The sequence below is a fragment of the Manis pentadactyla genome, chromosome 2 (genome assembly GCF_030020395.1).
Source record: "Manis pentadactyla isolate mManPen7 chromosome 2, mManPen7.hap1, whole genome shotgun sequence".
Classification (NCBI taxonomy): domain Eukaryota; kingdom Metazoa; phylum Chordata; class Mammalia; order Pholidota; family Manidae; genus Manis; species Manis pentadactyla.
The window spans coordinates 80210184-80226077 of record NC_080020.1 but is presented as its reverse complement, the minus strand read 5'-3'; the positions used below and the strand labels follow the sequence as shown (position 1 = coordinate 80226077).

The following is a 15894-nucleotide window of genomic DNA, read 5'->3' as shown; positions in this document are numbered from 1 at the left end:
ATAATTATTTAAAATTCTTTTTGAAAACATTAGAATCTAAGATATTATTGAATTACGTCTTAGAGCAGTTATAGGTAATTTATCATTGGAGTAGGATTTGTGGTTTATTTGAGTGTAGTCAGTGAAATCTAAGACTTTGAAAGTCTTCAGTATTAAGTTGTCTTATGTCTTAATGTCTCTTTAAAAATTATTATCAATAGCTGTATATGATCGAATGCGAGCAGATCAGAAGAAATTTGGTAAAGCATCATGGGCAGCAGCAGCTGAACGTATGGAAAAACTCCAGTATGCAGTTTCTAAGGAGACTCTGCAGATGATGAGAGCTAAAGAGATCTGTTTGGAACAGAGGAAACATGCACTAAAAGAAGAGGTAACAGAAACCATCTGAAAAATTCATAAAAAAAAAAAAAGATTTGATATTTGATTTTTATCTTTGTACAAAACTGACATTTTTCTGAGGCACTTGTTATACTTTGCACTGTCTCTGTGAGGTGAAGATAATGCAATGGGACCTATGATTTGAGTTGTTGCCATAATATATAAGAGTTACACACACAAAATTTTCACAGCATCACATTGTGAGTGGAGAGAATAACGCAATGTTAAAAAAGAGGTTGACATTCTTTGTTATTTTCAAATTTTTCTACTGTAAAGTTCAAATTCTGACAATTATTAAGAAAGCTTCATACCCAGAAAAGTTTAGTAAAAATCTTAAGGCAGTAGATGTTTCTTAGAATTGATTATATTATGCTTCAACCATTACTCTTTTGGAACCACCCATTGTTTTCCTACTGGAACAAAATAGGGTTAGAGATCCAAATTTCTTGCCTGTGCTTCATTAAGACCTCTTCACAAGTACAAAAAAGAAAAAAAAACAACAGTAATAGAAATCCTTGAGAAGGGTTGCTGATAAATATATTTAAAACACATCTAAAATGATTTTTAAAAATTAATTACTTTTATCATTGTCATCTTGTTCATCAGTGGTTTTAGTATTCCTCATAGTGCCCCAAACAGCACTGAATGTATCACTGATGCCCAAGGTTGCTAAAAAATATTGAAACTCATTAGATGTATACTGTTTTTCACTATCACCTAGGCCATTATTTTTAATATGCTAATATATGTTTTGCTATTAAACCATGTCAGAACACATTGCTTGTTTATGAAAGGGTACTTAAAAATGTACATTGGTCATTTGCTGATAGTTTTTTTCTGAGTATTAGTAGAAGCAAATATTTGTGTCTAGGAGTATAATATTTTTGAAAACAAGGAAAATTATAATTTTAATCATGAATGAAGATTAAAAGGTAATGTGAAGGATGAACCTGAAAGGGTGTTCTAAATGGCATATAGTAAAACTTGATGGTTTAGACACAACTATTCAGTTTATGCCTTTTCAAAGATGAGAAGTGTTCAAATTATTAAATAAAATTGGGATTGTTTCTCCTTGCTTTTGTTAATGTTTTCTCACTAACTTGAGATAATTAACAGTCTATTGTATCATACATTATTTTGTGAAGCCATTTTTGGAAAAAAATGAAATCCTGCTTTTGGCAAACATGCCATACATGAAATATGTCTAAAACTCCTTCATTTATCCATAGCATACCCAAAATGTACTTCTTAAATCTTCTTTCTATTAAGAGCTCATGATTCTTCAAGATAGTCCAGGCCTAAAACTTCAGTATCACCTTTAACTCTTCCCTTTCCTTTGCCTTTTTCTGCCTTTTGGAAGTCTACCCAATTCAAATGTTCTTGCTCGGTTACTCATTCAGCAGACATTTATTAAGTGTTTTGCTAAGAATTATAATGGGTGATGGGAAAAGACATTACTAATACCTCCTCTCCCCCCACCATACACGTACACATTTTAAAGCATGTATAAAATGCAGTCATAGTGCTTAGAGTTACTAGAGTATGGTGGGGCAAGACACTTGCAGTGTGAAAACAAGCTGTGATGTAGGCAGGTACAATTATATACAAAGTGTGGGCCATTGGGGGCGTCCACAGCTTTGACTGTAGGGTCACAGGTGAAGTGAGCTGGATGTTCCAGGAGACCCAGAGTGGTCAGGAAGAGTCAGCCTACTTATCTGGAGGAGTAATAGTGAGACATGAAGTTTGAAAAGTAAAGTTTGGGGTTGGCCTTCCACACTCTACCAAGGAGTTTTAATTTATGGTATGGAGCCATTATAAGATTTTAATGAAGGAGTAAATGATCAAATTTGTTTTATGAGATACTGCTCTGGCCAATTTATAGAGAATTAACTGGAGGGCCATTCTTAAATCCTCTGCCCATTTCCTTACATGGGAACCCTGCTTTTCAAACTTTGTTTCATTGCTAATAATAAAAAGTGAAGCATTTCTCAGAAATGAATATAAATACCAGAAATTTGGACCTTTAACTCAGTAATAAAATAAGAATTGGGAAAAGTCAGACCCATACTATGTTTTGGCAACCGGAAGTGACTGATTTTAAAACTACTCAAGGTTGCAGGGTACTCCTGGGAAGTTGAGAAATAAAGACAGATTGGGATGGTCTGATCCAGATCACACCTGCTTGCACTCAAGAGTGTACATGGGCTGTGCCTTTCTAACGTTGTACCACAGTATCTCAGATAAGCTGGTAAGGAAAGCCAGAAGTGTGGATTTTTGCTGGGTTAGGAGAATGAGCTGGGTGAGGCTACTGAATTTATAGTAGGTATTTTAAAAGAGCACTTATACCCCAGAAGATTTAGGTAAGAATAAAATTATTTGATTCTTCGTTTGATTTGTTGTGCATCAGTTCCTCTTATCTGTGTTCCCCTTTCCACAGCTTTCGTTACCTACGGTCAACCTTGTGGTCTGAAAGAAGACTACCCTTTCTGATGAACTGTCAGATCAATACTAGTTTAATGCTATTATGTCACAAGGCCTGTCACGTCATCTCATCATGTAGGCATTTTATCATCTCATATCACAACAAGAATGGTGAGGACAGTACAATAAGATATTTTGAGAGAGACCACATTCACATAACTTTTATTGCAGTATATTATAATTGTTCTATTGCTGATTTTTTAGTGTATCTAATTTGTAAATTAAAATTTATCATAGGTATATGTGTATAGGAAAAAACATAATTTGTGTAGGAGTCGACACTCTGCTTGGTTTCAGGCATCCACTAGTGGTCTTAGAACATATTCCCTGTGAATGGGGCAGGGTGGAAGTTTAGACACTAAACTGTACATTGTATGTTTAAAATAACCAAAATGTTTTTAAAAATCACATTATTGAGATAATTGCATTCCATACCACTTACCTACTTAACTTGTGTAATTCAGTGGTTTTTAGTATATTAACAGAATCACTGTAATTACTTTAGAACATTTTCATTACCCCAGGAGTAAGCCTGTGCCTATTAGCAGTCAGTCAGACATTCCCCATATCTCCTTTTAGGCTCCTCAGCCCTAGATAATCACTAATCTACTTTCTATCTCTATAAATTTGCTTTTCTGCACATTTCATGTAAATGACATCGTAAAATAATGGATTTTCTTTTTACTTTTTTTTCACTTAGCATATTATTTTCAAGGTTCATCCATGTGGTAGCATGAATCAGTGCTTCATTTAGTTTTTGCTGAATGATACTGTTGGGGAAGAAATTCAGTTTGGAGATGCAGGGAAGTTAGAATGAATGTGTTAGGAAGGAATTCATTAAAGTGAGAATAGCAGGGAATAGCACCTGCCTTGCAGGCTGCAGAGAGCAAGGAAGAACAGAGGCAGGGAAGGGAAGCTCACTGAACTCCTGCTCAGCAATGGGCAAATCCCTTGTTGATTCCTGAAGCCAGGGTTACCTGGCAGCTGGTATCTGCTTGAATCTTCATGGCATGGGAACTGAGTCTCTTAATACCCCAGGATTTGGGGGAGCTGCAGAGCACTGGATGGAGTGATATTGTGTTCTGGGAACTTCCCAAAGGCAAAGAAAGGAGATTTTCATGCAGGCTACTGAAGAGCATGATTGTACAGCTGCAGTTCTGTCCAGGTCATCCAAACAATAGGAATTTGCAAACCCAAATCAGAGCTTGCAGTAGCCCCTCCCTACTTGGAGTAGAACAGAGAGAGTGACACACTTGGAGAAAGTGGAGTGCTGTCAACCTTAGGAGGTACGCTTAAGGGTTTAGGTTTTTGGTTTTCTTGGGCCTTTTGGGTAGGAGTCAGTATAAGGTATGATGTATACAGGTGATTTATAATTCTTTCGAAATTTTGTCTTAAGGATAGGGTTATCTAGGTGACTGTTGGTCTGGATCTCAGCATTCTTTACCTACATAGGTTTATTTACATTTTTGGGGTCTTATGTTCTGGTTACAGTTACTTGGGCTGGAAGAAAAGGAAGAACAGTGTACAGGTTAAGTTAAAGAATAAACTGGGCCTTTTTCATGGGCTAAGTAGATTTCATATAGTGATTGGTACAATGAAGGCATGGGCTGCACTCTGATACTTTTCTTTATCTGGGGAATATCAGGACATTCCAAGTCACTCCTGGCCTTTGAAACTTAGAGCTAATTAACTCTGTGAGGACTTTCTGGCTTTCTGGTTTTATCTGGTTAACTCTTTGAGTCCCTTTTGTGCTCCACTGGCCTTACTCTTCCTCTACCTGCTTACATCTGTCTTTCTGCCTAACAATACTGTATGATTATACCGTATTTTGGGCATTCATCAGTTGATGAACATTTGGGTTCTTTCTACTTTAAGTGCTGTTATGAATTTTCATGCACAAGGTTTTCATTTATTTTGGTATGTACTTAGTGAAACTGCTTTTTGACTTTTTGAGGAACTGCGAGAATGTTTTCCAAAGCAGCTGTACCATTTATATTCCCATCAGCGTAAGAGGGTTAGAATTTCTCCACATCTACATTTTTCTTAATACTTCATAAAAGGAAAAGAAGGGATGTGAACTCAACAGTCCAAGCAGGTTTATTCCTAAACCTGAGAGGGACCCCTCTGTTCTGGCGAGTAGAACAAAGAAGGTGTCTCTTACAGGCTAAGAGGCTTTTTATTGCCAGGTTTTGGGCAGGCTTTTGAGGGGTTGGGTCAGGGAAAAGGTGAGCTTGTGGCTTGCTGACCTGTCCTCAGGAAATTGCTTGTAGCCTAAGTAAAATGAAACCTAGGTCTCTCTGAGATGGCGGGTGGGCTTATTCAAAAAGGTGGTACTTCTGTCCAGGCTCTGTCACTTATAATTGATCTTTCTTATTATAGCCATCCTGGTGAGTGTGCACTGGGATCTCATTGTGTTTTTGATTTGTATTTCCCTGGTGGCATTGATGTTGAGCATCTTTTTGTTTACATTTGGCCACTTATGTATCTTCTTTGGGGAAATGTCTGTTCTGATCTTTGCCTGTTTTTAAATTGGGTCATTTCTTTTTTATTATTGAGTTAAAAGAGTTCTATATTCTAGATACAAGTCTTTTTCATCAGATAAATGACTTGTAAATATTTGCTCCCATTCTATGGATTGACCATGTTGGTTTCTACAGCACTGACTATATATTTGTGAAAGTAATGTATTTTGGTCTCTAGAGAACAAAATATTGTGTCCACTTTTATCAGTACAGTTTCGTGTAAAGTACATTGCTTTGTGAATTTTGTTTGGCTTAGGAGGTATACTTAGTAGTCCTCATTGGCATTTTAAAAGTGTGTATGTTTTAACTGTTATTGAAAAAATAATATATGAGAGTAACCTATAATGATGTATCATGGCTGTGATCTAGAAAAAAGTCTTTTTGTTAATGGATTTCAAGTTGTGATTTAGTTTTTCCCTTACATTTTCTTATTTGCTACTGTTGTTAAAGGTAAAATTGGAACTCGTCCTGGAACCTTTCTGCACTTGATATTCAGAATCTCTTTGAAAGGATTTCAGTCCCATCTTGTGTTGCCTGAGGCATTCCTACTGCAGGCTTCTTTTCTAGTTAGGCTTTTCCTTTATGTAACTAGCTATCTGGAATTTTCTTAAGTTCCAGAATTTTTAAAACTTAAAATCCTGGCATTTTATTACCTCATCACATTGTCTTCATCACATTGACTAGCTTTATTGTTCTAACCAGGCTGACATAGAATTGTACTGACAACATTGGGTGTCTGAAAGAGCTACTGAGAGAAAGATTTCTGACTACTTGTTAATGCAAGAACATCATTCTTACTAGTCTAGGGTTTTAAAGGAAGGGTGAGGCTGAAATAGGCCCCGAGAATGGGATGATGATCTGTGGGGTCATTTTCCCTGGGGCCATCCATTACCTTTATAGTATGTTTTTTTAATGTTCTGGATTGTGTCTGAATTCTTCAAAGGATTTGCTAAAACTGTCAGTCATTCTTTCCAGGTTTATGCTTGTTGTTTGTATATAATATATTGTGCTTTTTATATATATCTGTGATGAGGTACTGTACCAATTTTATTGCATTAATTTAAGGTGACACATTACTCATGAGAAACAGCGCACATGAGAATTATTAAGCCCATCCCAAACAAATGCTTTGCCAGTGAAGCCTTTATATACAGCACTACCCTATGATTTAAATTATGGGGAAACGTTTGTTCTTTGAAAAAACGTTGACATGCTGTGTCTCCTTAGGTTATTTTATAAACAAAAAACTTATGATGTGACAATATGAAACATTTTAAAAATTAAAATTAGAAATCAAGTTAAAAATATTTAGTAATATTTGCCATGTGTATAATGCTGAACTTGAAACAAAAATCTCTAAATTAATGCTGAGATATTAAATACTACCCAGACAAGCAAAATTCTGTTTGGCTTTTAAGTTTTAACTACACTTAGAGGTACTGTTCCTTTTAATCTATCTCCTTTTTAACTGAGTCTTGATTATAGTCATTCTTATCCTTGTAGGTCACAGACTCCTGCCCCTTTACAAATTTGAAAGCTAGGAACCCGGTACTGAGTGAAATATGCATATATACACACAGCTTTGCACACAAATTTAGTAGGTTCCCAAATCGTCTGTACCTGAGCCTCTGATCCCAGATTGTCTGCTGTTACTCAGGTTTTCCTATCAAAACTTCCTGAAAATATCAGTGTCTTTTTTGGCCCTATACTTTTGACAGAATCCAGGGTTATTTTAATGAGTTGTAGTTAATTTTCTCCACTCATTCAATAGTATACTCCCTCCAGTCCAGATTCAAAAATAATAGCACAATCTGACGATGCATATACACCTTTTACTTTTAGACCTGTATTAGCTACAGATTACATCAGATATATTTTAAACCATTGGAGATTAAAATATATAATCACAGAATTAAGAGTAGGATGTATGTTACAAGTGTTGTTAAAAATAGATTATTAATGAAGCAAGTAGATATTAAGCTATAGATAATACAGTTACATCTCAATTAACTCGTAGAGTATATCTTTTGGTTTACCATGATCTCTGGTTAACAGGGAATTAACCTAAAAACCCTTTAGATTCCAACCCTTTTGGTTGAAGGTTCTAAAAATACATCAGTGTGCTTTCCTGTATTGGGAGAGGAGTGTAACCATTTCACATCCTTTTTTTTTTTTAACTTTGTGATTCCTTGAGGTCATGTCTATGAACATACATGAACTGCTAGAATACTGAGCTGAATATATATCAATCCTGAGGTTAGTTTCTTATATTTCATAATTTTGTCTTTCTCCTAAAAGAGTAAATTACATTTAATTAAGGTTATACTATCCCAAGTCAGTTTTATTTAGGTCATCAAGTATTTATCAGACATTTATAGTGTGCCATACTGGGCATGAACTTCGGGTCTAAATATTACTAAAAATCACTATTTAATAGAACTTCCTACAATGATGGAAATGTTCTGTACCCAAAATTGTCTATATCATCATTTTCCAATAGGGTACTAGCCACATGTGTATTTGGCTCTTGAAATGTGGCTTATGTGACAGAGGAACAGAGTTTTTAAATTTAAATAGCCACATGTGTCCTGTGAATACTAAACTAGACAGTGTAACTCTGTACATCCCAATTCTGCAAGTTCATTTATATAACCTTGGGTGAATTAGCCTCTCCATAAAATATAATTAATGTAATACTTCTAGGAGAGCTATGATTCCATGAGCTAATTATGTAAAGTATTTAGCATAGTGCCTTTGTAGGGTAAGAACTCAGTAAATGTTAGACATTGTTATTCTGTTTAGGTATCGTGCAAATAACAAGGAAGGGAATACAAAGATGGGAAAAATATTTCTATGGTTAAGACTTTTACTTGAATTTGGTATGGGCCTTGCCAAAAAGTTTGAACAGCAAGGAATGTTGATGTGGTGGACACAATTTGCACTGAGGTGGGGCAGCTGGAATGTGTAACCAGTAAGATAGGCTAGCCCTTTGTTTTTCATTTATTTACCAATAAGCAGATTGATAGAGTATGTTCCATACCTCATACTAAAAATTTCAGTCTCTATGAACAAAAAGCCAAGTACTATTCCAAAAGTTTTAAATTTATTACTTAATTATGAAATTCTGTTTTAGCCATCTAAATTACAGTTTGGTAGTGGTTACGAAAAAAGTAAAAAGATTTCAGTGTTTCAGGCTTTAAGTATATTGTTTAATTCTCAAACATAATCCTTTGTGCTACAAGCCCATTAATTGTTATTTGAAGCCTTGAGGCCAGATATGTTTGAGAAGTCTTTTTTTCAGATTTCAGAAAGGAAATTTAGGGCATATAACTTCCAGAATAGTGTTAATATTCCAATAATGAAAGCTATAGATATTTGCATTGAATGGAATAAATAGGGACTCACATAATTCAGGTCATACTTTCCTACAAATGGATTGTGAGATTAAGTTTTGACATAAAAGAAAGTGTGGATATTTTTAGTTTTCCAAGAGTTCCAAAATGTGGAATTACAAACAGTTCTGTTGACTTTGTATATTTTATCCATATCTGTGAAACTCTCATTGGTGGAAGGAACCTGTATTTATACTCAGATGTGTCTGCTTCTAAGTTTCATGTTCTTTCAGTCTTTTCCACATAAAAGGGATAGTCTTGATAGAGAACTTGCTGAGCTTGCCTTTAATCTTTCTCATATGCTGTGTATGGTTTTTATGACTACTTTTGAACCCTTGCTCTACTTCTTGTTTATTGCCATACTCTATAACTCAAGCAGTGGTGGGGTGCTCAGTGAGTATGTGTTGAATGAATGACTCAAACCACAGATATTCTGAAAGTTCTGTTTCTCATAGCTCCTCACATGTCATGGGGTTTTCTGGCACAAGAGGATGCAAGACAGGACAATGGGCAGCATTAGTTTATATAAATTGCTTTTTATCTCATTTCATGATACAGTACATCAGCCAAAATAGGTATACGTGAATACTGTGTCATTGTGCATGATGGAAATAAATGGTTGTATATGTTGGGTCAGTAGTATATGATATTTTGTGTGGTATATGACATTGATTAATAACTTGATTCCATTGCTAGATTTACTATAAAAAACATTTTTCTTTGTTTCCTTTTCCATATTTACTTGAATGGTGCTCTCTACATATTTGTCTAGTGGAAAGACCATTGTTGTAGGACTTGGGAGAATTGGGTCTGGCTCCAGTAGTGCTGCTATTACCCTGGGTTACATTGGCACGTCAGTTTGGTTTAGGGGCTTAATATCCTGATCTCACACGTTTATTTAGAAGGGTGAAGGTTGAGCTGAGTAAATTGCAAGGTAGTGTAATTTTCATTGGCACTTGAGTGTCTATGCTCTACACTTAACCTACCTTCTAGGCTTCTTAACCAGGGAAGCACTGCCTCAGGTATCACAAAGACACCCCAACCATGACTCCCAGCTTCACTGTCTCTGCACTGCTCCATTGTCCAGAATTAATGCTCTGTCCACTCTTGAGTCCCATTCCCTTAGTTCTGTGGATGTCAGCTAAGTTTGGTACCAGGAAAAAAAATCCGTCTGGAAATTTCTGGTTTTGGAGCAATGTCGCCTTCCCATACCCCTCCATGCTTTTTACTGAGGCTTTCAGCCCCATGTTCAAGTTTAGATAACCCTCAGAGCACAATTTTGCCATCCACGTTTCCCTGACTTGCCTCTTACTCCTTTTTCTTTAGCTTATCCCATGAAAGTCTTCTTTACTCTGGGCCTGCACCCCTTTAATGCTTCCTGAGGCCCACCACTGCCTACTGTTGGTTCTCTCAGATGTTAGGATTTAACAGATGCTTTGCACTGCTGCCTCTGATGTTTGTCCTCCTTTTGAACCCAGCCATGGCAGATGTGCCCCTGGCCTCCCTTACTCTTTATAGAACTCAATCAGAAAAATGGGAGCAAGGTCACTTCTTGTAAGAAAATACCTACTTCCTTTCTCAGTTTGATATTTGATATTGACTGTGTTTTGGTGTCACTATGCTTCTTAAGTATTTTTAAGGTACATGGGCCCCAGGCAGGGTTCAGAGTACTATAATATGCTGTCAGTGCAACTGACAATTGTAAAGGTATATATCCTCAATGGCTTTCAGCTTCCTTCCTTAGCTAAGGGACTGGAAGGGAGAAACAGACTTAGAGAGTGCAGGGTGGAATCCTTAGCACAGTATCATGAATGTGGCAGATAAATGGTCACTTCTAGCTGAAGAGAACTGGAGATAGTGAAGATGGAATTAACAGCCTAGTCCTGGACCCAAGCAGTTTTATAGGAATTGGTTTTACATTAAGGTGTTTAGACTGATTCACACTAAAGTTTTAAACTAAGTGATTATAATCCTCCACTTAGAGAATAAAGCCTTCTAACACTACATATTTTACTTTTTGTATGATGTTCTCTCAAAGAATGTGGGTCTGAAAAACAGGAAGATGCATCCTGTGGCTGTGGTCTCCAGAGCTGGGCCAGAGCCCCAAGACAATATGTAAACAAATGTTTATAATTTAAAGTGGTACTTAGAGTCTCAGGATAGAGTCACTCTACGGTTCCTGTTTTTAATGACTTAAGATAAAAGCAGCAAGAATTAATTATATCAGCATTTTTTTTCACTCCCACCCCACCCTGAGCCATTATAATTAAATGCATTTGGGGTTTGTTCTGTATTTGTCTTTATAAAGTAAAAAAATGCCATAATACAGTGGGATTGCTGGCTTACAATTTAGATAATTTATTAAACATTTATACAATTTTTTGGTAACATTTATTAAATAATACTGTATTTAATTCACCTGGTTATTTTTAAATGTGTACCATTCAGCAGTGAGACCACAGCCTAACTATTGCTTTGCAGTTCAAAATTTTTACTAAAGGAATTTGAAATTAGTTACTCAGCAAAACATTCTAGTCATTGGGTTAGACTGTAGACATCTAGTAAGTAAAGCAAAGTACAGAATCTTATTTAAAACTTACTCTTTTTTTGTGCTAATATGTTTCACCAACCTCATCAGACAGAAGGGATTATTTTGCAGCAATAAGAACTCACTGTCTTTGCTGCCATGGCTGTCCCAGGAATATCAGTCAAGTATCTCCCTGGTATTGTGATGCTTCACATGAGCTCTTAAATACCTCTCTCATTTTCCTCTGTTTCTCCCCCAGCCCCTCTAGTAGTCACTTCCTGGGATGCAAGGGCCTTCTCACCAATGCCACTTGTTCTCCCAGGACACACTAATACCTGTGCTAAAGGTCTCATGGAGCTTCTAAGCATGAACCTTAAACTGCCAAAGCAGTGACGCTGTTCTTACACATAATATCTTGGAGGAATGCTTACTCTCTCATACCAGAAAACTGTGCTTGTACAGTTGACATCTTATGGATTCCTGAAAAGCCATTCTGTCAGCCGCCTTCATCCAAAGAGCCATATAGGAATCCATAGAAATAGTGGGGTCAGGAACCAGTATCTGAAGCATGCTTTTGCCATAGTGATTTCCTTTTGACACCTGGCAAAATCTCTTCCCTCTCTCTTCAGGATCAAAAGCCAAATAACCAACCAAGTAGACCTCATGCAAGACTACCCACAGCTTCATGAGACATGCCCAGAACTTCTGTATCCCACCTTAGGTTCAGTGTAGGACCCTGAGTGCATTTACTTAACAACACTAACAGTGATTATTACCAGTAGATTTGCAAGGATTTCCACAAGAGGAAATTCTGTCATGCTGTTTCCACTCACCTCACTCTACAGCCACCAGATCCTAGAAACTAGACAGGCTGTGATGATGGAGCAAAACAAAGCTCTGAATGTGTGGGATTGATCAGACTTATCCCTCTGTTGTAACTATCCAAGTATGGCCTAATCTTATTCATACATCTTATCTCATAAGGTTAACTGTATAATTTAGCATCCATTTTTGAGGGTGAAAGGGACACTACTAATATTTATGTCAGGACAGTTAGGATTATGTATTTTCATCCTAAATATGAATGAGCTATAATATAAATAAACTTTGAAAAGCTTATTTTTACCACATTTGCCTAGTTATTTTGAAACTGTGTTTTATTATCATTTTTATATCTTTTAAAAAAATCTTCAAGTTTCTTAGAACAGTTGCTTCATGGATTTATACTGATTCATTTCTAATCATAACTGGATTTTTTTTCTTGTCTCCACTAACTAGAGATGTTCTTATTTTTATTTTCAATGCAGATGCAGAGTTTGCAGGGTGGTACAGAAGCCATAGCCCGGTTGGATCAGTTAGAAGCTGATTATTATGATCTGCAACTTCAGTTGTATGAAGTACAATTTGAAATCTTAAAGTGTGAAGAGTTACTATTGACAGCACAACTGGACAGCATCAAAAGGCTTATATCCGGTATGGTCTACAATTAACCACATAAGTCCACAAAAGATTGAATATGGGAAAATGACAGCCTTGTTTCTTCTGTTCAGATTAAAGCAAAAAGGCTTAATGTAATACCTTTTAAAGTCAAACAAGTGGTTTAGTAGATTTGGCAGTGTGACTTTTATTTATTACCTTTGTAAAATGCTCACTTTGAAAAGGTTGCTTCAGCTAGAATCTTATTCTCAAAAATTGTGACTTTTGTGGGTAAGGGAGGTGATACTTAATATTTATTGAGCACTTAACTGTGTCCTGGACACTGCTAAGTACTTTGCACACACATTCACCATATGAAGTGTGTTTTCTAATAACCACTATTTTACAGAAAAGTCTAAAACGTAATGACTTTGCCTGAGGTACAGAGCCAGTAAGTGGATTAAAACTCTTTTCTGTCTGGCTCTACAACCCATTTTTTTTTTTCTCTGCATTTGTTTTTTGTTATCATTAATCTACAATTACAAGAAGAACATTATGTTTACTAGGTTCTCCCCTACCCCAAGTCCCCCCCACAAACCCCATTACAGTCACTGTCCATCAGCATAGTAAGATGTTGTAGAATCACTATTTGTCTTCTCTGTGTTGCACAGCCCTCCCCTTTCCCCCACCCCCCACATTATACATGCTAATCATAGTACCCCCTTTCTTATTCCCCGCCCTTATCCCTCCCTACCCTCCCATTCTCCCCAGTCTCTTTCCCTTTGGTAACTGTTAGTCCATTCTTGGGTTCTGTGATTCTGCTGCTGTTTTGTTCCTTCAGTTTTTCCTTTGTTCTTATACTCCACAGATGAGTGAAATCATTTGGTATTTGTCTTTCTCCGCTTGGCTTATTTCACTGAGCATAATACCCTCTAGCTCCATCCATGTTGTTGCAAATGGTAGGATTTGTTTTCTTCTTATGGCTGAATAATATTCCATTGTGTATATGTACCACATCTTCTTTATCCATTCATCTACTGATAGACACTTAGTTGCTTCCATTTCTTGGCTATTGTAAATAGTGCTGCGATAAACATAGGGGTGCATCTGTCTTTTTCAAACTGGAGTGCTGCGTTCTTAGGGTAAATTCCTAGAAGTGGAATTCCTGGGTCAAATGGTAAGTCTATTTTGAGCATTCTGAAGAACCTCCATACTGCTTTCCACAATGGTTGAACTAATTTACATTCCCACCAGCAGTGTAGGAGGGTTCCCCTTTCTCCACAACCTCGCCAACATTTGTTGTTGTCTGTCTTTTGGATGGTAGCCATCCTTACTGGTGTGAGGTGGTATCTCATTGTGTACAACCCATTCTTTTAACCATTACTTCCTTGCTCCTGTTCTCTAACAGAAAAGAGAGACGAAGTGGTGTACTATGACACTTACGAAAGCATGGAGGCTATGCTGGAGAAGGAAGAGATGGCAGCATCTGTGCATTTGCAGAGAGAAGAACTACAGAAACTTCAGCAGAAAGCACGACAGCTGGAAGCAAGACGTGGACGGGTTTCTGCCAAGAAAGCCTACCTCAGAAATAAAAAGGTAGACTTGGTTAAGTGTTTGTTGGATATTAGCCTTAATTTTAAATCTGGCTTTAATTTATTACTTAATCCTTGATTCATATCTAATAATTCTAACTCAAATTGTCACTAATACTTGCCTATCTTTTCAAACTATGTAAGCTACCTCTTCCCAGTACTCAGATCATTATATTAATTACATGGTTCTCTGAGAATTGCCCTCTTAAACAGATTAGAACCACCAGTGGTAATATGCTATTTACCTCAGCCACCCCGAAGGACTCTGCTGAAGGGCAGGACTACAGGTTCCCATGTAATGCAATTCCTGGCTTCTGTTTTATTTAAGGAGGCCAGTGTTGTTCTACAGTTAAGTCTTGCTTCTGATCTCAGTCTTGAAGGAATTTATATAATATGAGCTCATATCAACTTAACCCATATTCTTCACTCTTCATTCTTACATTAATATAAATCTGAAATAAGGAAGCTCAACAACCCCGGAGAATCTGCCCATTTGCACCAGGAGCCTCAGAGCTGCTCTAACCCGTCACATCACACAGAGCTGGGAGGATCTAAATGGTCTTACCTTTCTACCTCTCTGTCTCCCCGCCACCCCAAATCCACTGAGTGGCAGCCCTTCTCTTAACAAAAGAGGTAAGAAGGAGCGACAGAAGAATCCTGGAAAGACAGGAAACTAGAAACACTAAGTCCTAAAAAGAAAGATGAAAAGATCAACCATATGAACCAGAAGATGAAGATATACCTCTCTGTGTAACATTGTCCTATATTCCTTGTTGTCTGCATGTCACTGTGCCCAGGGTTACGGCTGCTCGCTTTATCTGGCACCTCAGTACGATCTCATACCCAGGGGTAGTTCTGACTGCAAGTAAGCCATACCTTGCCTCTCCTTGAAAGAACAAAGATGGTCACTGAGCCATGACTTGAAATGTATGCTTTGTAATTAAACTTTCCAAAAATAATAATAGATTTTTCTTTACTTATTTTATCTTCTTAAATTATCCCAATAGTCAAATGAGATAACCTTTGCCCACAATATTGAAAGCTTGCAAAAATCAGAAGCATTTTCATACTTGATTTGGTGGCAAACCCATGCCTGAACATTATATTCATTTATTTGTCCCACTTATTTTGACTACTCATATATTTTACTACAAAAGTTAGAATTACTTAGTATGGGGTGCTGCATCAGATCCTGATGGAGTTACTAGGTAATTTATAGTATATGCAACAAACCACCTAATAATGTGACTTCAAAACACATCTGACCTCTGTTCTGGATAAGAGATTGTGAACCCTATATCCTCATTTTATAACCAAGGGAACCATGTCTTCCAGTAGCTATATAAATCACCCAAAGAAATGTGACTAGTGTTGGGTAGAGGTAGACTTCTGTCCTATTTCTGTGACTTAGAAGCCTAAGTCATTATGTCACTATATTAAGTCACTATATAGTACTACCTTTGTTTTACCCTGGAGACTGCCCTGGACGGGTTCATTTCCTGATCAATGCTTTTTAGACAAGAATCAATCCAGTGTGGGTGAAGAATACAATATAAACAGTTGCTGTAGAATACAGTTTACTAGCT

At 36.9% G+C, this 15894-nt stretch overlaps 1 protein-coding gene across 1 annotated transcript in view; it reads left to right on the top strand.

The window, feature by feature from the left end:
• The window catches only part of JMY (junction mediating and regulatory protein, p53 cofactor), a 114385-nt gene that overhangs the window by 77557 nt on the left and 20934 nt on the right, over nucleotides 1–15894 (top strand). Inside the window, exons 4-6 of the mRNA XM_036914149.2 lie at nucleotides 201–370; nucleotides 12608–12773; nucleotides 14125–14312. Of these exons, the coding sequence (XP_036770044.2) occupies nucleotides 201–370; nucleotides 12608–12773; nucleotides 14125–14312 (524 nt within the window). The remainder of the gene's footprint in view (nucleotides 1–200; nucleotides 371–12607; nucleotides 12774–14124; nucleotides 14313–15894) is intronic.